This window comes from Nothobranchius furzeri, chromosome 2 (genome assembly GCF_043380555.1).
Source record: "Nothobranchius furzeri strain GRZ-AD chromosome 2, NfurGRZ-RIMD1, whole genome shotgun sequence".
NCBI classification, from domain to species: domain Eukaryota; kingdom Metazoa; phylum Chordata; class Actinopteri; order Cyprinodontiformes; family Nothobranchiidae; genus Nothobranchius; species Nothobranchius furzeri.
This window is the reverse complement of record NC_091742.1, coordinates 93,065,202-93,091,880: the sequence shown is the minus strand read 5'-3', so window position 1 is coordinate 93,091,880 and position 26,679 is coordinate 93,065,202. Positions and strand designations below refer to the sequence as shown.

The window sequence follows — 26,679 nt, the reverse complement described above, 5'->3', positions numbered from 1 at the left end:
TGAGATTGCTTTGTTGAAACATGGTGTTTTTTTTATTCATCTTCTATCAAATAAAGCTAAAATGATAAATATGCAAAACAAGTTAGCTTTTAAACACAAACAGTGAGAACTCTCAACCCTCCTGTTGGTTATCATCCCAGACCAGTGTTGGGCAAGTTACTTCAAAACTGTAATGCATTATTTATTACTTGTTACCCTCATTTTAAAGTAATTCATTACATTACACTATTACTGATTTTAAAATGTAAGGCATTACACTACTTTTGCATTACTCTAAGTTACTTTCACCAAAACAACTTCAATATGAATCTGGTCATGTGATGCTCAGTGAGCTCATGACATATATGTGGAAGGTGATGTGGTGTCTGAGCTAGGATTGCTGTTAAAAACAGTCAGATATAATAACAGTGCTTTAAAATGATTGTTTATTAAATAAAAGCAACAACAATCTGTACTCTCAGCACGCTGCCATCTTATATTAACTGAGCAGGGAGTGAGGTGGTGGGCTCCAAGCCTATATTTGCCTTGGTCCCCAAATGCCTTGATACGGCCCTGGATGTGGGACTGACTTCTGGGGTGATCTGATTCTATCACATGTATAAATATTAAATGCTTATATATTATTGCTTTCACTGGTAAAAATGTGTATTGGGGGTAAATCTACCCACTTTTTTCTTTTTTTCTTGATTTTATGTGAATAACTTCCTGCCCTTTCTCTCTCTAACCTTCCTGCATGCTGCATGTTTTCTCCGTCTTCCAGAAAAACTGTTTCCTAGACTTCTTACTTTCTAACGATCAGCCAAAGGGATCTTCACATGCGTGGCGCTCCAGCAGTAATGAGTTGAAATCACCGGGGCACAGATTATGAACTCAGCTGAGGCAAAGCACGTCAGAAAAGTACAAAGTACCAGAGAACATGCACTGATATGAACGATCGCAAGTGAATTATTTTGTTTTAGTGGAGCGATTTTGTGAATGTTGCAGCGGCCGCGTGCAGGACGCAGCTGGAGTAGTTGAGCCGTTGACTGTTGTAAACGCGCAATGAAATTTTCATGGCGGATAAGATGCGGCTGGCTTGACCGCGGCTCACAAATGACGGCTCACCTGACCGCGGTCTGTTACCGCGTACAGCTGCGTCCTCTCTGCCCGCAAAGCTGAGTCCATAAATGACGTAATATATGCAGATACTGGATCTTTCTTCGGGTTTCCCGCAATTTGAATTTTTAAGGAACACATCTTGATTCTGGGTTTAAAAATGCATTGTAATTACCGCGTTACTGACAATTGTACCGAGTAAATATTACCATTTTCTTTCCCTGTAATGCCTTACATTACCACACTACAACAAAAAGCAATGCATTACAGTAATTAATTACTTTTGTACCACATTACTCCCAACACTGTCCCAGACCACGCTCATCTGATATGGGAACAAGCATTGCCAGAGTAAACAAGATGACGTCAAACACCAGTCACTGTTTTGTCCGTAACTTCAGATTCAATTCAATTCAATTCAAGTTTATTTATAAAGCGCCAAATCACGACAAGAGTCGTCTCAAGGCACTTCACATAATAAACATTCCAATTCACAGTTCATTAAGCCAATCAGAAATAATGTGTCCTATATAAGGAACCCAGCAAATTGCATCAAGTCACTGACTAGTGTCAGTGACTATACAGCAATCCTCATACTAAGCAAGCATGCAGCGACAGTGGAGAGGAAAACTCCCTTTTAACAGGAAGAAACCTCCAGAGAATCCTGGCTCAGTATAAGCAACCATCCTCCACGACTCACTGGGGATCGAGAAGACAGAGCAGGCACACACACACACACACACACACACACACACACACACACACACACACACACACACACACACACACACACACACACACACACACACACACACACACACACACACACACACACACACACACACACAGACACACACAGACACACACAGACACACACAGACACACACACACACACACACACACACACACACACACACACGATGATGGTTTTCATTTTGGGACTCTGGTAGTTTGTCCTAAAGTTGAAATGGTAGCAGCCGGCTGTTTCTCCATCTCTGATATTATTGAGCAGAGAACCTCTCACACCAGTGGCGTTCTGCTGCTAAATTTATATTTATTTATAAACTTATCTTTCCAGAGGATGAAACCGCTTAATATGAGCCATCTCTTGTTTACAACGAATAGTCAAGAAAACACTATATGCAAAAAGACAAATCTGAAACATTGATCACAAACTGAATGTGCAAATGTGTAATGAATGGAGAAGTCAAAGGTGTGCGGGGGTTTGGTGACACTGATGACCGGATGGTCCAATCGCTGGTTTTGGACCAAGGTGTGTTATCTGCATTTTTTTTTTTGAAAAATGTGAGAAAACCACAATTTTTTTTTTATGTCCAAAAAATATTTATAGCTAGGCTATGTTACAATGTTGTTGAAAGCCATGGAAAATGTTTTAAGCTTGCTTGTTTTATAGATTTGCCATTGTAGCTTTAAGATCTAGAGTAACTAAAGATTTTCATCTGTATTCAGAAAAGGAGCTTAGAGACAAGATGCTGACTGAAGATGAGGAGAAATTTGTGAGTGTTTTGAGTCCTGGGCACATCCTGGCATTTGCAACAGGGAGCAGCAGGGCCCCGGGTGTTGGTTTTATCCACTTCCTAAAATAACTTTTGTACATGATGAGACTAAAACTCTTCCCATTGCACACACATGTGCAAATGAACTTCAGCTTTTTGTGAATGCGAAAACAACAGCAGATGATGATGAATTTAACTACTGCTTCCTTGTTGCACTTATGAATGATTCTTTATTTAGCACCATTTGAACACAAATGTCCCTCACATCCTCCAATACATATGGTACAGGATCTACAAATCCACAATTCATGTGATTTCCTATTTCACTTTTTTATTGTTATTAAAGTATTTTCAATTGCTCAGTTTACGTACTAACATTTATTTACAGAAGTGTTTCAAAAGTGTAAGTGTTACATTAGTCAGACTTAGGAGTTCATTCATACAAGTTTGTTGAAAACAAACTGCTGTGTTCTCTGAAACAATGTTTTTCCATTATCATTGTCATTTTCAAGAGGGTTGATTGTAACAGAAAGTTCTTGCATTTCCATGTTGGTCAAGGGCATGAACTCACTCTGGTCGCTTACTGAGAGCACGTCTCTTGCTGACTGTTGTGGGTTGTGGAGCCAAAAACTGTTTAGTGAGAAAAGTTGAACTGGAGTTTTGTTTCCTTCAGATGAAATGGAGTGGTTGTTCTATGATGCTTTGAATTCCTCCAATGTGTGGTTGATTCTGGGTAAATATACATAGTGAAGACAAAATAAATCTGTTGGGTTTTCCAAGTTAAGACAACCTAATGACTCCAACGCATAGAATGTTGTGCAAAAACTTTGCTACAGTTGTTGTTTAAGTCTCTATTAAAACGCTCAATTCTCTTGTTGTGGACTGAACTTCCTGTTAAACAGAACTTTCACCCCTGGTTGACTGCATATCTTCCCAAATTCTGACATTTTCTCCTCCATGGTCAGTCCTAATATGAAGTGGTCGGCCAAAATGTCCAACTGCAACAGTGAAGAGGTCTTTAACAGTTTCAGCATGATTATTGTTGGAGCAGTGAAGAAACATTAGCATTCTACTGTACCCATCTATAGCACCATGGACAACAAACTTCCAACGAATTAGCTTATGGTTTCCATCTGTATGCCATATGAAATTGGGATGTGGGACAGAATATACTCGTCTGACAACGGATGATCTTCTTCTTGACTGGATACCCACTGGATCAACTCTGTGCAAAGATTCTCTTAAACGCCTTCTTTGAACTACAATGTCTCTAGAGCGCAGACGTCCCATAAGCATCACTTCCCCAATATTTGGATGTCCAGTTTTTATTTGTGATATGATAGTATCCAACTGTTCATCACTAATGCTGACATAGTTTGAGGCTGGGATGTTATGATCTTTAAGTAACTTGTAAAATGTTGGCCTTGAAACAGAAAGAAGTGAAGTTGCTTCTGTAAAGGTAGTTCTCAGTGAAAGAACATTTTCCAACTCTTCTTTGGATATCTGATGCCTTTGTTGGAATTCATCCTTGAAAAGAAAGAGTATTAGAATGGAACATAACATCAGACGCTATGACCCCATTTGTCAATTTAAATTAAATTGGTAAAAAGAAATATTAAACATTTTTTACCCAAAATTTTTCCACAGTCATTGACAAAATGGCCTGTATTTGATATAGCGCCTTCTAGAGTCCTGGAACCCCTCAAGGCGCTTTACAGTCATCCACCCATTTACAAACACATTCACACACTGGTGGGAATGAGCTACGATGTAGCCACAGCTGCCCTGGGGCGCACTGACAGAGGCGAGGCTGCCGAGCACTGGCGCCACCGGTCCCTCCGACCACCACCAGCACGCAAGGTGGGTTAAGTGTCTTGCCCAAGGACACAACGACAGCAACAGACTGAGTAGGGCTTGAACCTGCAACCTTCAGATTACGGGGCGAGCCCTTAACTCCTGTGCCACCGTCGCCCAAATAATAGGGTCGCCACCCGGCCCGGGTCGGCCCGGGCCGGGTAGCGTAGGTTGTTTACATATCTGGGTGGCCTGGTATTTTTCCGGGCCAACCAAGGCTCATTCTCGGCCCTCTTCTCGAGGGGGTCTGCTTCAGGCCGACCAGGGCCAACACACCCACTGCTGACAGCAAATTCACACCTTCCATTAGAGCAAGCCTCTGATTGGTGGGTAGAATCAGCCCACATGGGCTTAAGACAAGGATGTGTGGAATCAACCGGGCCAGGCTGGGGCCGACTGGGGCTACCCGGCCCGGGCCGACCCGGTACAGATGGGAATGGCCCATTGATGAGTCCCGATTATCCGCAGCTGGTGTCAGCGTGCCTCTCTCCATGGTGATGATCCTCTGTCTCAGCGGGGCCGGAGCGAGGAGCTGCCCATGGTGTGGTAGTTTAAAACGGAGCTCAGGAACAGAGGTCATGACAGTCTTTAAGGTAAATGTGGTGCAATAACATTTGTCTTTTTATCACAGGTAGAAAACAACAGCTACACTTACTCAAAATTGTAGGTACAAGTACACAAATTTGCAAATTTTGAGCCACACATAAAAAATACCTACAGTTACAGTTTTGCCCCAGTATATCCAAAAGATATGGTGCAAAAATATTTGTGTCTCGAATCTGGGAACTTGAAATCACAGAGAAAATTTCTATCTTTCACAGATACAAAACAACAGCTGCACTTGATCAAAATCTTTGATAAAAGTAGAAAAAATGCATAAGTTGAGTCACACATCAAAAAATTGCTACAGTTACACTTTAACCCCAGTTTATCAACAATATGGTGCAAATAGATTTGTGTTTCGTCACTGTGAAATTGAAATCAATGAGACAAATCTAGAAAAATCCTGTCTCACTGATACAAAACGACTGCTTCACCTATTCAAAATTTTTGGTACAAGTACACAAATTGTATTCGCTGAGTCACTTATCTTTTTGGTGAAGAGGGAGCGTTTGTGAGGAGAGCGATTCAACCGAAACAGCATTCTGGATTTTATTTAGAAACATGACGAAGTATTTTAGCGTTTTATGTTGAAACCTATCCCGGCCACTCGTTAATTCATTTAGAAAAATTACAACCGTAAGCATGTTAAATGACAACTACATATGAACTATAGAGAAATAATTCATAGATTTTACATAATATTTTATAATGAAACCTATCAATTACAAACGTAAGTATGTTTGCCGTTTTATTTTGTAATGTATCCCGTGCATTTCCCGTCCTGACAGTGGAGCCTCCACCGGAAGCAGCCTGACAGTGGAGGTCTGCAGCGAGGTGCTTTTGGAGAGAGGAACAAAAAACATTACGACAAATATTTTGTCTAAAAAACCACCAGCGGAAGTTGTATGAGAGCCAGGTGTTTTATTCTGCTCCAGCAGGTGGCGGTAGTGCACCTTTACGCTGGTCACCGACCACCAGAAAGAGTAGAAACCGGAAGCTGCTAGCAGAGCTAGCTTGTTGTTCTGGTGTGTGAGGAGAATATTTGAGGCTCTGCAGTAAAAATGTCTTCACTTCAGTCTCTGGGAGAGTTGATCAGCTAAAGCGACTAACTGCTGCTGCTGCAGAAATCTTCTCACCAGGCTGTGGAAACTTTCTTCTCCTCCTCAACAACTTGGTGGAGTTCTTTCCAGAACCAGAGAAGATATTCTGCGGTCTTCGTGACAATCGGAGCTCCAGAATCAGGTTGTGGGTGAGAAAAGCTTTTCTCTAGACTTCCTGCCCTCTGGATCTGCTGCTGTTCCTTTGGTCAGAACCAAAGCGTTGGATCTTTAATCTCCTGCGTTGTTCTGAAGCAGCATCTTAATCAGCTCTCCTGCTTTGTTTCTATTGCAGCTGTTAGCTAAACACGGCTAAAGAAAACCTGCTACCACTTCAGGATCATCCATCAGCTGGGACTGATTCATCGTGTGTTCTTCACCACCTGGACCTGGACAGCATGGACACAGGTACTGGTGGATGAATGAATATATTGTCAGTCTATTGTAACCCTGGCGTCAGATTAAGTTACCACTTATTCAAAAAATAATAATAAATAGCAGGGGTGGACATTAACTTCAAAACCAACCGGCCAGCCGGGCCGGTAACTCTAAATATTTACCGGCCCCGCCAAGAATCTACCGGCCCCACTGGTCAGCTGCCAAAATGAGTCAAAATAACAACTGAACCGTTTTAAATGTAATAAACCTTTATTTTGTACACATTCACAAACATAATAACGTATTCAAGTTTGAATTTGTTTGTTCCCTCAACAAAACACGATTTTGTCGTTGCATACTTCCGGCATACAACGCAGTACATCACCAACTCCGCTTTGCTGTATTCGAGCCTTTGACTGTGTTCAAGATGAGCCAGTTCTGTGCAGATTAGACCAGCGGTGATCGGCGAGCAGTGCATGCCGTTTAGATTTGTGTCCGAATTGACGCCGACTTGCTCTGACGTCATGCATACGTAGGCAACGATAACCTCGTGAGATCAAGGCGGCCGCAGATTTTGGAGCAAGGCGCTGCAGTTGCTCTCCCTTGGCTGCAAAACCTAGAGGATGACGGGAAACGCCTGGCTCTCACCTGATCTAAGATCTGATTGGTTCATATTTTGATCCAAACATCCGGTGGTAGAACATGAAATGTTAGTTGGTCACATGTATTCTGTAAATCATGTTATGTTGATGATAACAACAATATAGGCCATAAAGAGAAATGTGTTTTGTTTTCTTTTGTCACGTTTCCTATGAGCACACTGAAGCTACAGCTGCTGACCTTTACTTATTATTACAGTCAGGTCTTCATATACAATATATGATATCCACAAGCACGTGAGGATGTGTTTCAGCTGCTAACAGGCACCAGAATTAAAATTGAAAATTGAACAAGTGTGAATGCTAACGCGATATCTTCATCCATCGTCATCCCCCGAGCTACACATGCAGGGAAATCCAAGAGATTCAACTGGCAGAAACAACTGGTTCACACCATAGTCTCTCTCTCTCTCTCTCCTCTCTCTCCTCTCTCTCCTCACTCACTCACTCACTCACTCACTCACTCACTCACTCACTCACTCACTCACACACACACACACACACACACACACACACACACACACACACACACACACACACACACACACACACACACACACACACACACACACACACACACACCACACACACGTAGAGGAAAAGAGCCGAGGAAATTGAGGACAGCAGGTAGTTAAAAGAAAAACCACAGCGGAGCCGAGGCGCGCCTCGAATGGGGCGCGTCTGATCTGAACTGAGTAGCGGCGAGCAGCGGCCGGACTTCGTGAGCGATTCGCTTCGGGCGCTTCCGCGGCCGGTGTGTCCCCGGCGAAACGCCGGCTTTCAGCCACTCCCCCTGCTGCTTCCGTCTGCTCTCGTCTGTTTTCCAGGCGAGGCGCAGCTCAACCCGAACACGGCCATTCTCTGCGCCTCCCGTCTTCTTTAAACCGCCAAGAATCATTCCACCTACGCACACGCTTCTCTGCTTCATACCGTTTCGAACTGTCTCACTTCTCCTCACCAGTTTTAAAGCGTTTTGCCGGAGATTTCATCAAGAAATCCCATCCCTGTGGTGGCGCGATCTTCCTGCGTGCTTGTGTGTTTCTAGCGTGGTTCCACTTCGTCTTTAATAGTGAACTTATAGTTCACGTGACTATAACTAATCGTGCAGTACGTGCACGAATCGTACAAGTGCTAGAGGCGCGCAGGTTCACGCGCGCGAAACGAAAACGGCAGCTTCCTACAGGGCGGGGCCATGATGTAGGCGAAAGCCGGTGTGTAAATGACAAATAAGGCTTGGGCGCCACCCGGGCGGTAAGTCGTCAAGTATTTACCGCCCGACGAGAAAATTTAGCGCCATTGGCGCTCGGGCGCTTTAACGGTCCACCCCTGTAAATAGGCCAGACTCTAGGTCCAACAGGATTACCTTACAAATTACCAGTGAGTGGGAAATGGAATAGCTGGATCCAAAGAATGAGCAAAAAAACACAGTTGCACCAGATTTGTAATTTTATATAGATATATGAAAATAGAACAATAATACTGCAGCTGCAATAGACATATAATTAAACAATTAGGCCTTTTCCCCTATATCAGTAAACCTAGTCAGGTTGAGCTCTAAGCCAGTCTTCTATTTGGTCGTAGTCTAGTCAAAAAGAAAGTCTCCTCGGTCTTGTAAAACTCAGGTTCAGTGGTCTGAGTGGTTACCACTGGAATGTTGGCTCAGTATAGAAGAATGATGTTCTCCTGATCGGGATTCAGTTCAGTTCGGGCACAGGCTCGCCATCTCCATCCGGAGAGAATCCAGGACTCCAATCCACTTCAGTCCCGTACCGAGCATAAAAACCTAACCTGCACAACAATAATGCAATTATTGTTTACAGCTAAATAAAATTCTCATCTCTTATTCTCACAGCTATAGCTTTTACAATCTTTTCTTTCTTCATCCTTCAAATTACCATAGTAACAATTTACATGCATGTACATTTCTTTTCTCAAAATACATTTTGGCAATACATGAAACAGTTTTTAACTCACGTAACTAATAGTTTGAATCTTTTTTAAGCAGTTTTTTTTTCAACAAGGATTATGATTAGCATGTAACCATAGAGTAATACAAAAATTACACAATAACAATATGATAATCAGCAAAACTGACATTTAAGATCCACAATATTCACATTCATTTGGAAAAATAAAACAAAAATAATTATTTGTTCCCTTTAGGGCGTCAACTAACGATTATTTTCATAATCGATTAATCTGTTGATTATTTTTTCGATTAATCGATTTGTTATTTGTTATTGTTTAGCTATTTGTTATTGTTTAGCTATTTAACCTATGCAAGTGATGAATACATTTCAGTTATGAAAAAGAAAAACATAAGAGAATTGTGCAGTTGACTGCAATCTATTTTATTGCACATGAACACAGTCAGTGGTGTAAAATGAGCTAAACCGTGCAAAATATCAGTCCAGAATAATTTTTTGGCATCAAAATATAAGAGGTAAATTCCATAAAAAATAATGCAGAATCTAGAATAGAGTTTGTAAGTGGTATGCATTGCTGGGGGGTGAGTGTCTTGTTCCCCATGTAGTTGTCCATCGTTGCTTGTTTTTTTCTGCATAAGAAACACAAATAGACTGAAATAAGTACACATATAAAATAAAGCAGCACACACACTACAACACTAAATCAATATTGCATTATTTGAATTAATTAGCAATATACAGTGATCATTTATTTTGACAAAAATATGTTGTGAGGTGTTTTACAGCGTGAGATAGTAAAACAGCCTTTTAATAGTTAAAAAAGGACTTTCTGAATTCCTTCTCTATTTAAAAACTGAAAGCGTACAACTATGCCACGTTATATTCACCTGGACACAGCTCGTCTGTATATTTTTCTCCGCGGAGTTGTCCTTTTTTGAATGAGGAACATAGTTATGGGTTTGTGCCGTTTTTCTCTTAACGAGAACATTCTTATAAACAGACGTACTAAATTTGGCAAGCGCATGATACACAACACGGAGGAGATTCACGATTGCATCTAGTCAATCAGAAGTAGAACACCGTAGACTGACACGGCAAAAAAACATGTTTAACGTCCACTATAATGAACTCAGCTCCCAAATTTGATCTGCGTTAGCTTGTTTATTTTCTGTTACTTACCGGTGTCGGTACAGGATCTGCTCGGGTGCAAGATCGGCTCGGGGTCCGTCGACTGCCGATGACGTCTAAGTAGTTGATTGGCTGAACATGAATTACGTAATCACGTTACGTTGTTATCACGTTACGTTGGTCCAGGCAAATCTTTCTATTGGAAAGATGGACAACTTTTACAAAGAAATCCATCATTACCTCTTTGAAAATACACTTTTAGCATAGAGCTGCAGGTATATTAGGGCTGAACGATTAACTGCATGTGCAATTAAATTGCGATGTGACAAAAGGAGATTTTCTAATCTCAAAGGCTTCAATTTGGCAGCGAGTGGTTAGCGCAATGCTAATATACATGGAAAAACCCATAGGAACGCTAATGCTAATATCGCCGATTACATTATTGCAAATAATGAATTACAAACGTGCCAAACGATTACATTTGGAGTCTAATAGAAAGTAAAAATACCATCAATCAAATAAGTACAGAAAGGTTTTTTAGTAAAGCCAGAAAACTTTTAACTCCAGAGTTTTGGCTAGCAGCTACAGTCTATGACAAGACGTAAAAAACTCTAAACACAAAATACTTAAATAAACGGGACACTTCTTTCCTGCAAATACAATTTCACTGGTGTTGCTAATACCTATGATTCTTCAAGGGATGTGCTCAAAGAGGAGTTCAACATTAATAATAAGATATAGTGTTTTATTTTACAAATACCATTATAAACACAAACTTACGTCTTAAGAAACGTTATTTTAATAACGAAAGTGCTAAATTCTTTCCAACAGTATAGAAGTGTAGTGTATTTTGTCCGAGTCGGTTTGCCGTACTTTGACGTCATCGGCAGTCGAAGGACCCCGAGCCGATCTTGCACCCGAGCAGATATTGTACCGACACCGGATTTACCGGACTGGCTCTTCCTCTGCTGCATCAGCCCCCACATGTTTTCGTCTCAAATGTTTACTTAGGGACGTCGTGCTTCGGTGCCATGCTAGATGGTTTTTGCATATTTTACAGGTCACCGGTCTTTTCAAGGCATCTAGAGTGAAGTGCTCCCATACACGTGAGGTTTTTGTCCGGGGTTTCTCTTCAGTTTTGTCGCTTCTATTTTTCTTCCGTATTTCCTCTTGTTCCGCCATCTCTCACAGCAAGATGAGCGTCAGTAACGTGATACGTCGTGAAAACCGAGGGCACTCATTGGCTCATTTCTTCTTCTACGGCTCCACTGGTAGATCAGTGGCTCATTTCTGCCACACACTGGCGGCAAATTTAACAGATTGTAACCGATGTCAGATTGTGGTAAAAAATAGACTTTATGCGGTAAAATATGATTATTAAACAACTAATCGATGACTAAAAAAGTTGTTAACTATTTTAATAATCGATTAAATCGATTAGTTGTTTCAGCTCTAGTTCCCTTCTGTTAGCAGAATTACCATTAACATCCATTAAAATGAACTCATGTGGCTGGCCAAAGTCAATTAGCTTTAGTTAGCAGGTTGCTAGCAGAGCTTAGCGATCACATGGCGTTAACTCACCAAGATGAGGTATTAGCGTGCTTGAAGCGCCAGCACAGCCACCTGGTCTCTCTAGAGTGGGCTCCACACAACCCACTATAACACATAACCTAAATTAGCCGTCTAGAAAACTCAAATACTCTTAAACTCCTGTTCTGTATAGCGACTCACCCAATAAAAGGTATAGACGGCTCGACTCAATCCCCTGAAATATGGTTCAGTGCGGCTCGTCTGCAATCTTCCTCCAGCTCTCCAAAGAGCAAAAACGGCGCCTGAGTCGCTCACCTTGTAGGAAGGCGGGACTAACGCCACTCTCAACAAATGAGAGGGCAAGTTTAACTCGATGGGAGCGCCAACCGGAATCAGGAACGAACTAAGGAATTACACTTCCGTCTTTTCAAACTAAAAATATTTTCCAATATGAAAGCATGGAAGTAAGCTGATACAATAAATAAACTAAAATGAAGGCGTTTTATCTACTGGGTTACATTATGGTGGGACATTACAGTAAAATTATGAGAATGAGGTTCAATCTTTAAAATAATGATCTGTATATGTTTAGCACTACTGGGGTTCTAAAACCCTCCAAAGCATTTTACATCACAGTCATTCACTCGTTCACAGACTGTTGTAGAACCTTGAAGTTTTAGAGTGAATAGATCTCTCCAATGAATGATTTTTGAATCCAAGTATAGTGGTCATGTGACTCATTTTGATCCAAAGAATTTTTTGTTCTGAGGGGAGTTAAAGTCCCAAAGTCATCGTCACACACTGGTGAAGTTACGTCCTGCATTTGACCCGTCCCCATGGGGAGCGGTGAGATGAAGCTGTGGGAACTATTTGGTCTTCTGTCGGGTTTCAGTCACTACGAGAATCAGTCAGAGACAGGAGAGGTTTTCATCTTGTTCACAGCCTACCTTTGTTGTAGCATCAGTCACTCATCATCATTTGACCAATCACAGTTGGGGAGACAGCATGCTGCTGACACGACGACAGCGGCGCTGACAGCACGTATGACTGCTGTTGCCTCAGCATGTCGCTGTGGTTTAGAGCTTAAAGGCCCAGTGTGTAAAAACATTCGACTCTTTAGCACCACACAGTTCAGAGTAAGTATTGCAGCTCCGGTAGCCCACACTAGGGTTGGGCTGTTTTTCCATTCGCCCACCATCAGTCCAATAAATGATGATGGGCCGTGGTTTGTGCATGTGACTGATTAAGGTATGATTCACTGACTGATTTGTGAACACAGAAAAAGTCTAAAAATGGATTGTTTTACGGATGCGCGCCACAAATTAGATTTTTCTTTTTGTTTAACTCATTCACTGCCAGCCGTTTCCTGATCAGAAAAGCTCTTCGCTGCCAGCGTTTTTCAGCGTTTTTACTGTTTTTTTACAGTTTTTTAAGAGTCACAGAACGTTGCTCTATGATGATGTCAACGCCAAAACTACCAACACAAAGTGGAGACTCACCTCTTACATCAGGAAGAATCCGCGCATTTTGAGTGTTATCTGTTCTTTCATATCCGTTGTCGAATTGTGATCGGTAGAAGCTTTTCAAGTTCTCGCCTCACTTTTTTTTACAGCAGCGTCCCAAAACAATCTGCTAACACATAGATTTTCTGCTTCCTGATCATGTGACGTGTGATGTATGCGGATGAAGATCGGCTTTAGAGCTGGGATGTTTGTTCTTATGGATGCTCCGATCCGATATGAATATCTGTATCGGGCCGATATTGAAGAAAATACTAGATCGGGGATCTGTGACAATGGGCCCGATCCATAGGAGGATATCTATTCAGTCTATTTCTATAGCCCTTTTCAGATTGACATTCTGGAATATGTGGACAATTCAGTCCGGTTTTTAACCAGAACTGTGTTTTCAGACACACCACTTTTGTACTGGAACTTGTCCTTTCGGCTGCCTTCACACAGCAGGGAAAAGTTCCAGATGTCCGAGGGAGAGGGGGTGGGGAGGCTGCACCCGGATGGTGCGGTGGGCGTACATGCGTCATTTACCCAAACAAAGCCATTCAGTCAAACATGGCAGACGAAGAGATAGAATTCTTCTCACTAGCTGCGTTTACATGCACCAAATTTCCTCAATCCGATTGAAATCTTGGTTGATCGGAATTTCCGAATCTCTGTTCACATGGACACGAACTGAAATGATCCGATCATGCCGTGCGTACATATGCACCAAGCATTTAATCCGATTAAATAGGTTGAGCATGCGCAGAGTTGCCTTTCCCGAAAGAAAAATTGTAAACAAACGCCATGAAACGAAATGAAAAATGTAAAAACAGAAATAACTATTCTTCCTGCTTTCCTGATCCATTTATTCTATTTAATATTTATATTTAGCTCATAGAAGTTAAGTTTTCTTCAGTGAATAACTGCAGATCTATGCTTTGCTGCATTTTATTGTTGATTAAAATAAGGGAGGGTTATGTCTCTGCCTCTTGATCAGCTGGTCCGCGGGTCTGAAGTGGGGGGGGGGGGGTGTTAGACTCGTGTTTTATTACTGAGCTCTGTTGTGGCTTATTATTAATAACATGTGACAATCAGCTGAAACTGTTGAGAAAAATCTGTTCAAACAAAATAACAGAAGATGTTCATCATTAACGAACCGCATCTCAGGTCATCTGCGTTTACGTGCTTTTAACACGGACTTTACTGTCGTCCAGAGTATTTAACCGAGGACGTTTTCCTACCCAACATCAGCCTCCAATCAGGTCTGTAAAACCCGTATTATCCTGTCTTCTTTACAAGCACGTCTCCATCACCTGCTGCACCTGTTGCGTTCAAAGCTGACAGAAACGGAGATCCGTGCGCTGCAACCCCCGCAATAAACCTGCGTATTTCCAGTAGATTTGAACATGTTTGTCGAATGATTTGTGCAATAATCAGATTTTTATTTTACTTCCACAAAATGCAAGTTCTGAATTAAATATTACTGAAACGGGACGGCTTGTCGTCGGATTTAAAAGCCGTTGCCCGTTAATTACGCCGTCATTTTTGAAGTCATGCAGTCCAAATGACAGCGGAGAGGCCCGCTCGCTGTTGCACACATGCGCAGTGGGCATTATTTTACCCCAACAATCCGAATGGCTGTGTACATGCACGTCAATCGGAATGATGAACGGAATAAACCACCTCTCTCAATCGGTTTGTAATTTCAATCCGATCGGGTCGAATCGGATCAGAATATTCCGATTGACATGTTTACATGCAGAATTTTCGATCTGAATGGGAATTCAATCCGATTAAATATGCACATGTAAACGTGGCTACTGATCGGACTTATGTTAGGCATAATTCTGCGCACACGAAGACGCATAAGAGACCTGGATGATGAAGCTCAATGGTTAAAGGAATCACGGAAGCGATGTGAAGCGCTCCGTCGCGCGTCTAGACTGTACCGTAGGAGAAGAGCTGCCATTGTTCGCCTCATGCTACAGGAGCGAGCTATCTTGGTGCGCACAGCGTCCCCCGGTCCCCTCCTCCTCCCCCTCCTCCCTGTCCGGAACTCGACCTCACCAGTCTGAAGCAGCCACCTTGTCCGTGACAAGTCCGGACCTGTTACTAGGGGCTTTGTCCGGTTTAATCACTGAACACGTTATCCGGATGTTTGTATTCAGACACAAAGGTCTTACGGACAGAGTCCTGAACATTTCCGTTTTTCATGGCCTGTCTGAAGGGGGCTTCAGATATGCATCGAGTGACGTCACGCGCTAACGCCGTCGGGCGATAGTGCTGCGCTCAAGGCTCACACGGAGCCAATATGGAGCGAGCAAAAGGATCAGCTATCTGGAAATTTTTCACACCACCTCAGCCAACCCATCCAACCGCTACGTGCAACACTTGTGCAGTGAAAGTCCCGAGAGGCGGCAGTAAAATTTCAAGCTACAACGAACTTGATCAAGCACTTTCAGAGATTTCACCCCCAAGAGCACGCCGAGTTTGTTGCCCGAAATAAACAAAAAGGAGGTGACTTGAAGCAGCTAACTCTGAAGGAGATAAAGGAAAGAGGAGAGAATTTTCCGCCCAATAGTGTGCAGGCCACAAAAATCACCGAGCGAATACTGAACTTTATTGTCCTGGACGGGCAGCCGCTCTCCGTTGTTGCAGATGAGGGCTTTCGGCTGCTAATCAACCACCTGGAGCCGCGCTACAGCATGGTAGGGAGAAATTATTTGTCTGAGACGGCTCTGCCTGAACTGCACAGTAAAGTGCGGCAGCATATATTGGCAGAAACGAAAGACGTCAGAGCGCTAAGTTTTACAACAGATGTCTGGAGCGCTGATGTTCCTCCCATGTCACTTTTGAGTTTAACTGCACACTGGCTGGATGAAGGTTTTGTGCCACACAGCGTCATGTTAAATACAGCAAACTTTCGTGGGTCACACACAAGCGACGCTGTTACAACCCAGGTGTCTAGGGGGCCTGGGGTAACATGGAGGACGCATGACACAAAGGAAAATTAACAAAAGTTTTATTTACTTTTCTCCTTTGTTTTTTTTTTTTTGTCTTACTCTAGAAAATAAACCATGGAACAATCCATTTAACCAAAACAGGCTCAAACACTAAAATGTAACATAACAAATCTCAAAAAGGTAACAGATTATTCCTAATGCTTATTTCTTTTCGCTAATCGATATCAAAGCCCTAAGTGGGAGACAACAGACCAGATGAAAGGCAGCTCTGCACTATTGTCCCCATTGGTGAGGAGCTGCAGCGGGTCCTTCAAGCCATCAGCGGCTGATGAAAACCCGGCTCAGCTGGTGCAGGGAGGAGCAAGGGTGAGCAAACAGGCCACAGTCTGCAGGCATGCTCCTCACATGCAGCATTAATGAAAACACAAAAATGCACAGAAAATGGAAACACCACAAAAAGGCTCCAGCCGTAACAGACGCGATTGCAGCTAACCCGAAGGAACTGTTTGAAAAGTGGCAAATCCCGAAGAGCAAAATCCACGTTATTCTGAGGGACAACGCTAGCAACATGAGAAAAGCGATGGAAAGCTTGGGGGTCCGGAGTGTCGGCTGCGTCGCGCACACAATGCAGCTCGTCGTTAACGAGGGGCTCCTGTCACTGTGATTGATGCGGTTGCATGTGCAAAACCGGTTGTCGGACACTTTAAACATTCTCCACTGGCATATTCACGGCTGCAAGACATCCAGCTTGAGATGAACATGCAACATAAAGCCTGCAGCAGGATGTCAAAGCCAGGTGGAATAGCACCTACTACATGGTGGAGAGTCTGACTGAACAGAAGAGAACGCTGCGTGCTTATTCTGCTGACCATGAGCTGCCCTCAGTTCCCACAGCTAGCCAGTGGGCTCTGCTGGAGAAAATGATGAACTGCCTTGAGCCGTTTGAGGAGTTTACAGAGAGAGTGAGCACAGCCACAGCCTCCATCGCTGATGTTGTCCCGAGCATCACCGTTCTCAAACGTCTCCTCTCAATGGAAACCGAGGCTGACTCTGGAATAAAAACCATGAAGACGACCCTTCTTGCAGCTGTGGACAAACGCTTTGCCACTGTGGAAGAAGAACCTCTGTATGCACTTTCTACACTGCTGGACCCACGGTACAAAGACAGGTGAGACTTGTATGTTTTGAACTTAAGAAATTAAGAGAACAGTTAAACATTTTCATTAGGGCTGCAACAAACGATTATTTGGATAATCGATGAATCTGATGGGGTCTCGACATGATTAATCGATTAATCGGATTACATGGGGACATTTTTAGGGGGGTGGGTGTGGGGTTTGAAGAGTTGCGCAACATAACAAATCGATGACGCAATTCGTTGCTAACGCTTTTAGTAATCGATTTTCATCGAATTTATCGATTCGTTGTTGCAGCTCTAATTTTCATGTTTCTCTACGTTTTATACTTATGCTAGAGGATTTTAATAAAGCTTTGAACAGATAAATAAGACATTGAATACAACAGTAACATTTTATATTTAAACAGGGTATCTCCAGGTCCTTAAAAAGTCTTAAAAAGTCTTAAATTTGCTTTTCCAAATTTAAGGCCTTAAAAATCCTTAAAAATGACAAATAATCCTTAAAAATTTCCAAAGGTCTTAAATGACCAAAGGCCCAATAAACAAGATTCTTTTATTTCTATAAAATTTTCGTGAATTTCTAGTTAGTTCAGCATTTTTTGTGTATGATATTGGCGTAAGCGGAACCTTACACATTCGGTTGGTTGTGAAAGGGGGCTATTCTTAGATGAGCACGCTAGTGGGAGTTTGCGCCATGGGGAAGTGCAAGTTTAATGGTAACTGGATGGCTAATCCCACGTTCACGACGTGGTTAGCACCGGTTCTAGGCAATAGCTGGAAATTATAGCTTAAATTTAATTTAAAAAATAGCTTAAATTTGGTCAAATTGGCCTTAAAAAAAAGTCTTAAAAAGTCTTAAATTTGGCTCCCTTAAACCTGCAGATACCCTGTTAAATAATGAAGAAAAATTACTGGCACCTTTTTGTTTTTATTTAGAAAAGTTTTGTTTATTCTAACTGTTCCAAATATGAATTTTTCACCAGCACAAATTCTGTCAAATACGGGAAGGAAAGACTCGCTAACAAATTGGGCAAAGACTTGACGACAACTACCACTGCTGAGACCCACAAAGCCTTGGAGCCACCAGGAAAAGCCCCCCCGAATGGAAGCAGAAGCAGCAGCTCCAACCAGAAGCAGAATCAGTAGCACCTTCATGAAAGAATTTGACAAAATTCGAGAGGAGCGTGAGGAAGATTCTGCTGCAGCAAGCACCTCTAGCTCTGCTGCACGGTTGCATGGATATTTTACAGAAGAAACAAGTCCTGCTGCAGAAGATCCATACAACTACTGGGGAGTCAACCAGCAGCGTTTTCCTGGCCTCGCTGCCTTCAACTTCCTCTGTGCACCTTGCACAAGTGTTGAACGCGAACGGCTGTTCAGCACAGTCTCCACCGTCCTGGATGAGAAGAGAAACAGACTCACAGCTGAGAGAGCAGAAATGCTTGCTTTCCTAAACAAAAACCTTCCACTGGTGCTTAAGTCAGAACTTGAGAAGCTTGAGAAATCTGCCTGATCACTGACTGAGGGATATCTGTGGGGAAGAACTAGGCAAGCTAGGACTATCTTTTACTGTTTTTGTTTATCAAGCTAGCTAGTAAAGTTAATTTAAGGTACTTTTATAATGGATGTTTAATTATTTTTTGCATAATTGCAACAACTCACTGGAAAAAAGGAGTTGCTCTTTTATTTTCAGCATCTGCCAACTGAACTAGAGCAGCTATTGTTTTTCCTCAAGTTCAGCCTTTATTTTATTTTAAATTCCTAATTTTACTGACAGAACAATTTGAAAGAGGGTTTGATGTTTCAGTTTATTCTTGTTGACCATAGTAGTCAAGCTAATATTTTCAGTTCCAGGGACTTTATTTATTTTATACTAAGTGTTGCTATTCAACTAAGTTCACGTACTAAGTGAAGTAATGGTTTTGGTTATGTTTAACAAAACATTTGAAGCTGTTGGTTGGTTTATTTAACAGAACTGTATGGATGCAGTTGTAAAATAAATGTTTATTCAGAACATTGGTTTGTTTTATGTTTTTAAAAATATAACAAACATGTTGCCCTGCATAAATGAAGGATCTAAGTTTTTTCCATATAGTAAGAAATGGTTTATTATGTAATACAGCGCTGTGTATCTGTATCGGATTGATATCGACAGATACTAAACCTCATATATCGGTATCGAGAGTGTAAAAAGCGGATCGGAGCATCCCTATTTGTTCTCACGGTGCTGGGGCTCGTTCCAACGCCCACACAGTAAAATAAATGCCAATGACAGTTAAAGAGTTGTTAAAGTGCTGAAAGGAAGTAGGGCTGAAACGAATCATCAAATGGTTTGATTCATTAAGTTCCTCGATTCAATTTTTTACTGATTCGAAGCTTCGTTAAACGTGCGCTCCACAGTCTGAACCAAGCCCCCACAATGCGTCTCTAAAAATGGTCCCAAACTGGAAGTAAGAGAAATTGCAGTTCCACCATCATCCGCTGGGGGCTGGTGTCAGAAGCGAGCAAATCCTCATTGACTCCCATGTTAAAAATGCCAATTTCACAGCAGAAATAAACATGTTTACAGCCTGGTTCAAAAAATGTTTTTTTGTCTAAATTATCTAGTTTATACTCATGACAACTCTGAGGGGGGTGAATTTTTTTCTCACTCTTCTGTTTTAAGTGTATTGAAAGCCTAAAATTCTGTATAATTAATGAGCATCCGACACACGTGACCGCCGCCTCAGACCCACGTGACCACAGAGCTAGCTCCGTGGAAAGGCCTCAGTACAGCCTCGGTCTCTCCTGTAAACTGTGTCGGGATTTTGAGTCTCTGTGCTTGTGAATTCTGTTTTGGATATTATTGGTGTAATTGTTGGACAAAATGTCTTGCTGTGGTATTAATTGCACTAATAGCGCGTCCAAGGAGTCTCCACTTCATTTTTTTCGGTAAGTTAAAATCTATATTCGTATTTTATGTCACTGCCGCCTTTAAACTAGCTGAGTTTACCGAAGTAGCTAGCTAACTTTTTAACTGTTATTTTCACGACTGTTATCAGGCTCTCTTGTTCTGGTTCTGATGATAATTCCGTGTCTTCCAGTAAGTTATCTTGTGCTTACTTCATCTGTATAATGTCTCTTTACTTTTGGTAAATTGTACTGAGTCCAGAATAAAGGCTAGTTGGCTATACAAGATACAAACAAGTATTACGTTTTGGAAATATATGAAATGTATTTAGGCTGCTAATTTAGCTCGAATACTAATAACTGCCATATTTTCCGGACTATAACTCGCACTTTTTTACATATTCTGGCTGGTCCTGCTACTTATACTCCGGAGCGACTTAAATAACAAAATATGTAGGCTACGGCTACACCGCGCTGCTGCAGGCTGACTCCGACCCGCCCAAGAATGAGTTCCCCCGTCCCGCTGCGAGGGTTTCAAAAACAGCCTTCCTCGACTGGAGAACGTGGCGCGCTGCTGCGAGCCGACTCCGACCCAAGAATGACTTCCCCTGTCCCGCTGGGAGGGTTTCAAACACCGCCAGCATCTGTTGGTGCCTGCGGCGGGGTGCTGAGGGCCGGCTCCAGCCCAGGAATGAGCTCTCCTCGCCGGCCGGGAGGGATTGAAAAACAGCCATCCTCTTTTCTGCTGGCTGGAGACCATGGCGCGCTGTTGTTCATTCTGTTATGGTTAAATTATAAATTATAAACTTACTGATTTAATACTTTTTAAATCCAGGTACTTTTCACGAACAGGCGCCGAAAACCTCCACCTAAACTCCGTGTGAGGTTCAGGTCGATGGGTGTTCCAGTTAGCTCCGGTTGGGTTGAAGCTAGGTGGCTACATCCATTAGCTCGGCTCCCACCTCCCCGTTAGCTTTGGGTTAGCCAGGGTTAGCTTCAGGTTAGCTTGTAGCTAGTTCGCCCGTCGATCCCAGCCTTACAGCCCCACCCTCAGCTCCTCCTCTCTTCCCTTTTATGGAATTGTCTGGGCTGGACGGAACCTGTGACACGGTCAAAATGGCGGTGGTGGCCACCTCCCATTATGGACAAAAAACGTGTTATTGGAGCCTATGGAATCGTTTTGTCCAGTATGTACAGTCTATGGTCTGAACACATTTTACTGGAGCTCTACGTGGTGATCTCGGTGCTGTGGCGGAAAAAAGAGAAACCAGCAACGACAGAAACCATTGTTGGAGGCAGAAACAGTCCAGCGTTTGGATCAAGAGCAGGGATTAAAGTTCTCTGTCATGGCGACGAAATCCGTCAGTTGGAATGATCAGAAAATAGTTCTGTCAAAATCTCTCTCTCTCTCCCTCCTGTTGCTAATTGAAACGAGTTTCTCCCATCGACATATATACATACATGTATTTGCGGTTTCTCCACCGTTCTGCACCGCCCAAGCTGCAAAAACGCTCATTGCTCGCTCCCGCGGTGCGCACAAACACAAACAGCGTGCGCACCAGGCGCTGGTATTCTAACAGAGCCAATAAAGCTCTGATATCACAATGAGAGTTAACGTGATGAGCGGAACCAGGACCCAAATTCCCGGTGGGCCGATCTGAGGTCGGTGTTTTTAGTCGTCTCTTTGTTTTTTCGGGCCGGTGTTCAGTCATGACGCTCTGCTGATCACCTGCTGATGAGAGGATTTCTCCTGTCAGTGGAACAGGTGAGCTGCTGAACAAGCGTTAGTTCCTAGAAACACTTTCTATGCCCAGACTGTAGTGACCTGTTATTTATCATTTTATAATTAATATTAAGTGAATGCACTAAACCCACAAATGATAGAAGATTAAATATTATTAATCATATTACTATCAAATGTAAATAAGTATAACAGATAACTCATCTTAATGAAAAAATTATATTAATTTTTATTTTAATATTGATTATATTTCATTTCTAAGGTTTGGATGTCTGTGAACATTACAGAATATTCAGACTGGTGTAAAGAACATGATATTATTAATAACAGGTCATGATCTAAAGCTGGTCTGAGGTATAAAACTCTGCCCTGGGCCTAAAGCCCTGCAGATAGATTTAGTTTCTATAAACACCAACAACAAATAAACAACAGCAGCTGGATTCTACTTTGTTCCTTAAATTGAGTCACGTAGTTTTGCAAGTTCTGCAGCTCACACGTTCACCAGGGAGCTCTGCCAGCTGATTGGTTCTTTTGGTACCTAGTGCAGTTCTGGTACGGAGCAGCATGGATGCATCAGTGGATTTCACTGTAGTCTGTGTTCATAATGGATTAAGAAAGGACAGGAAAACATTGTTAACTCAAATATATCATTATAATGAACATGTTTAGATACTTTATCATACATACCTACCAGCCTGTAACTCTACTTTCCCCCCAAAAATGTACCAGACTGATGCGTTTAAATATAAAATGTCAAAAAAAAAAAAAATTCCGCGGGGGCATGCCCCCGACCCCCTTAGACTACTTTAATACTTATCATCTTTTGTACCTCAGAGAAATCTCAACACCCACACTTTTAAACACTGTGTATGTGAACGGGTTATTCCAAATTTTTCAGAAACAAGAATACTGACCTTAAAACCAATCAACACCCGAATAGTGTGATAGGTATTTTCTGTATTTAATGTACCTTTTTGAGGCCTAAAGAACGTTGCAAGACATGATAAGTATTTGTTTAAACGAAAGGTCATCGATCTTCTTTGATCACATTTTAGAGTGGTGAGGAATGGGCTCTGTGATCACTTCCTGAGACAGGATGAAGGTCCAAACAATATGTGTTGATTAAGTTACCGGTCAGCTGAGGAGTTGTGTGTGTATTTTGACTATGTAGATCCTCTGTAAGCCTGCTGTGCTGTTATCTCTGGAATATGGTTTCCTAGGAGATGAGTCTGTATCTTTGAAACTCAAGGAAGGCCCGCCCTCCATCCCATTGTACAATAAAAACCTCTGTTGAGCTGAGAGGGGTGGGGGAGACGATGGAAACAGCTCTGCAGGGAGTTGTGCATCGCCTCCTCTCCGCTGTTTGGTGAGACAGTGTAAAATGATTCCTCTTTGTATTTGGTGTGCTTATTTCGGGTAAAGGGTTATGGAAAATACAAATTACCCAACATTGTGGCTGTGTGTAAACAATGTGAGCCCCTCCCCCCTCCACAATAATCTTCAGTCTGATGAGAATTTTTTGCTTCAATCCCTGATCAAGAGTTAAACTACGAGCAAACTACTGAATTGGCTGACTGAGTGGAGGTGGTTCATAGATGTCGCAACCATTATGTCCGAAGGGAATGCCCCTCCCACTTTTTAAAAGTATGCATTTGGACCACACACACACACACACACACACACACACACACACACATATTTAGTTCACCTTTTGCTCTTTTGATTGTTCTCAAAGAAATCCATTCCACTTGATTCATTAGCAATGACTCCGTCTGCTCAAGTCCGTTCCACGTTTTCCTGGTTGCTCTGCTGCACGCATGGTGGACGTGACCGACATGGTTGTCAACAAAGTTAGAAAATAAAAGACCGAACGAACCAAAGTGAAACTACAGGCTTGTCGAAGCTGGAGGAGGAGTCAGTGCCATTACTATCCCATAATAAGCAGTGTCCATGTCTGATCCCTCCACAGACATGGGGACATGAGGACATTTCTCACAAAGAAGCATAAAATAAGTAAAACTGTCCAGAATGAATGCTGACAGATGCTTCTGGTTAGAACTCGGTTTGCCCGCGGGTGATCTGGGTGAGGCCACAGAACCTGCAAAGACTCTCAAAAGGTCTGGAAAACGACCGGTTCGGCTGGCTCCGGTGAAGTGGAGACGGTCATACTGGGAAGTTTCGGTAATGGAAACACACCAGTTAGTGCCTGGCTGGTTTATAAAAGACACCCGTTCCTCCTTTTGGTGTGAGGATGCCAGCTGGTCCTGTTCCACTGCAGATAGCTCATCAGTACTTAATACAAGTTGTTTATTGTGTATCTACGTTGGTGTTAGTTTGGGATGTTCTGATCATACCAGCAACACCTGTGTGAACCCTGTGTGCAGCACTTGGGGTTCTTCCCCTTTTCCTTCATGCTGTGCAGGACAGCAGCAACAATGTAAAACAACATGTCCGCCTAACTTTAACTCCGTCTGCGAGAGTGATGTAAGCTTTGAGTCCTGCAATGAAAAGCTTCAGCTCCTGGCGAAGCTGATTACAGCTGGTTTAATACGACGTAAAGAACAAAGTCTGGGTGGAGTGAGGTGAGTTTCCAGGGATCGCTGCAGAGATAAACACCTCCCAGTCAGACGCAGCTACGCTCACCAACACCCGTCTGTATGAGCGCCAGAAGGCTCAGCTAATAACCGGACCATAAGGAAGTTCATGATGCTGGAAGAGCAGCCTTTCTCTGTGGTGGAAGAAGAACCAAGTTTATTCATACAGCACGTGTCCCAGACCGAGGTCACGAAAGGAATCACAATAAAACGCTGAAAAATAATACAATGAGTAGAAAACAACAGGCTCCGCCCACTGCTCAGTCACTAAGTAACCCACTACTAATAATAATAATAACAATGAATCTCCCAAAATGCTAATTAGTAAGATTCCTTTGCTTTGTAGTGCTCTAGCCTGCTGAGAGCTTAAAAGTGAAAGATTGTTACTGACAGCAGCTACATCTAAGTGTTTATTCATTTTCCTTTTGACTGAATAGTTGCTGATTTTATCTTGGAGACGTTTCTCCTCACATAAGCTTCAGATCTAAAGCTTGGGTTGTGAGTAGGAGGCTTAGAAGTTCTGGTCAGAAACAAACACGCTGATTGTGATGGAAGTTTTTATTGTTCCTAAAGTAGAAATCTGTTTTTATCTAAATGAAGTTCATGTTCTTGTTCCTTTTCCCCACATCATGTAGCCAGTATCACTCATGGTGTAAATATAAAGGTATGGTGGTCTGTAACATCATGTGTCTGTGTTTCCTACAGATGTTCCACAGTTGGCGCTGGTTAAAGAAGAAGCTCCTGAAGAACAGAGTGCTGGTGTGGACCAGCAGGACCCAGAACACCTCCACATAAAGGAGGAACAGGAGGAGCTCTGGACCAGTCTGGAGGGAGAGCATCTCTGTTTGAAGGAGGAGACTGAAGCTGTCGGGTTTCCTGTTACTGCTGTTTCTATAAAGAGTGAGGATGATGAAGAGAAACCTCTGGTCTCACAGCTTCATCAGCAGCAAATAGAAGACAGAGATGTTCCAACCAGCAGCTCAGCTGACCAGATGGCAGCAGAAACTGGTGGAGGAGCAGGAACTAGCAGGAACCCAGATCTGAACCCTCATGAACAAACATCTGATTCTTCAGAGACTGAAGTTAGTGGAGACGATGATGATGATGATGATGAAGATGATGATGGTGTGAATCTGGTCTCTGAGCTGTCAGACTCTGGGTCTGAAACTGGAGATGAAGATGATGACTGGAATGAGAGCAGGTCTTCTGAGTCAGATGGTAAGTCTGTCAACAAGTTCTTCACAAGTGGTCTCTCCAGAGACACGTGAGGGAGACAAGTCATCCAGCAATAAGGTCTTCAGGCTGTTTGGTTCATAAGAAATGTGTTAGAGTGAAGCAACATGTAGACTCGTGCAGGAAAGTCCAGAAGAAACCTAAATCATGTAGTCATGATGAGTGTGGAGAAAGGTTTACTACAAATGTAAATAAACAAATCACATGAGAGTCCACACATAGCAGCTGCTGTTCCAGAGTATGGGCCAGCCTCATCCCACCCATACTCTGCTTCTGGCCGCTAACAAGATGTGTGCGTGTAAGTAATACTACAATCAGTTAATAAACATACAATAACATAATCCCTCCTGTTTATCCGAATAAGATAACCAAACAAAAAGAAAACAAGTAAAAAACAAATAAAACACGATAAGGCAAACACAACTGACAATAACAAACAGCAGTTTACAGAGACACAAGCGAGATAATGGAAATCAGTGAAATCAACACCTTCATAAACTAAAGAAGAGCTATTTCATACATGTTGATGTGAATTTACTGTGATGCAACAATTCTACAATTTAGAGCAGTTCCTGTAAAGAGATTGGGAAGGATTAGCAAGACCATATAATACACAGAAAACATCAGTAGAGTTTATTGAAACATCAGATGAATTTAAAGCTACAGGTCGCACACGGCTGTTTCCGTGAATGAGGAACAGGTAGTATCAATTCATGCAGCTCTAACTATGGCAGAAGCTGAGGCAAACCAGGCGTTCTTCGTCAAAGGGCTTGTCCGTGGACTGAGAATCCCGGTTGAAGAACGGTTTGGAATGGTTAGAGTCCTCGTCCGTT

The 26,679-nt window shown here is 42.4% G+C and overlaps 1 protein-coding gene across 1 annotated transcript in view; it reads left to right on the top strand.

The window, feature by feature from the left end:
- The first annotated feature begins 5,825 nt into the window (after positions 1-5,825).
- Positions 5,826-26,679, top strand: part of LOC129161834 (zinc finger protein 665-like) — a 39,025-nt gene continuing 18,171 nt past the window's right edge. Inside the window, exons 1-3 of the mRNA XM_070548190.1 lie at positions 5,826-6,318; positions 6,462-6,574; positions 25,319-25,831. Of these exons, the coding sequence (XP_070404291.1) occupies positions 6,565-6,574; positions 25,319-25,831 (523 nt within the window). The 5' untranslated portion in view covers positions 5,826-6,318; positions 6,462-6,564. The remainder of the gene's footprint in view (positions 6,319-6,461; positions 6,575-25,318; positions 25,832-26,679) is intronic.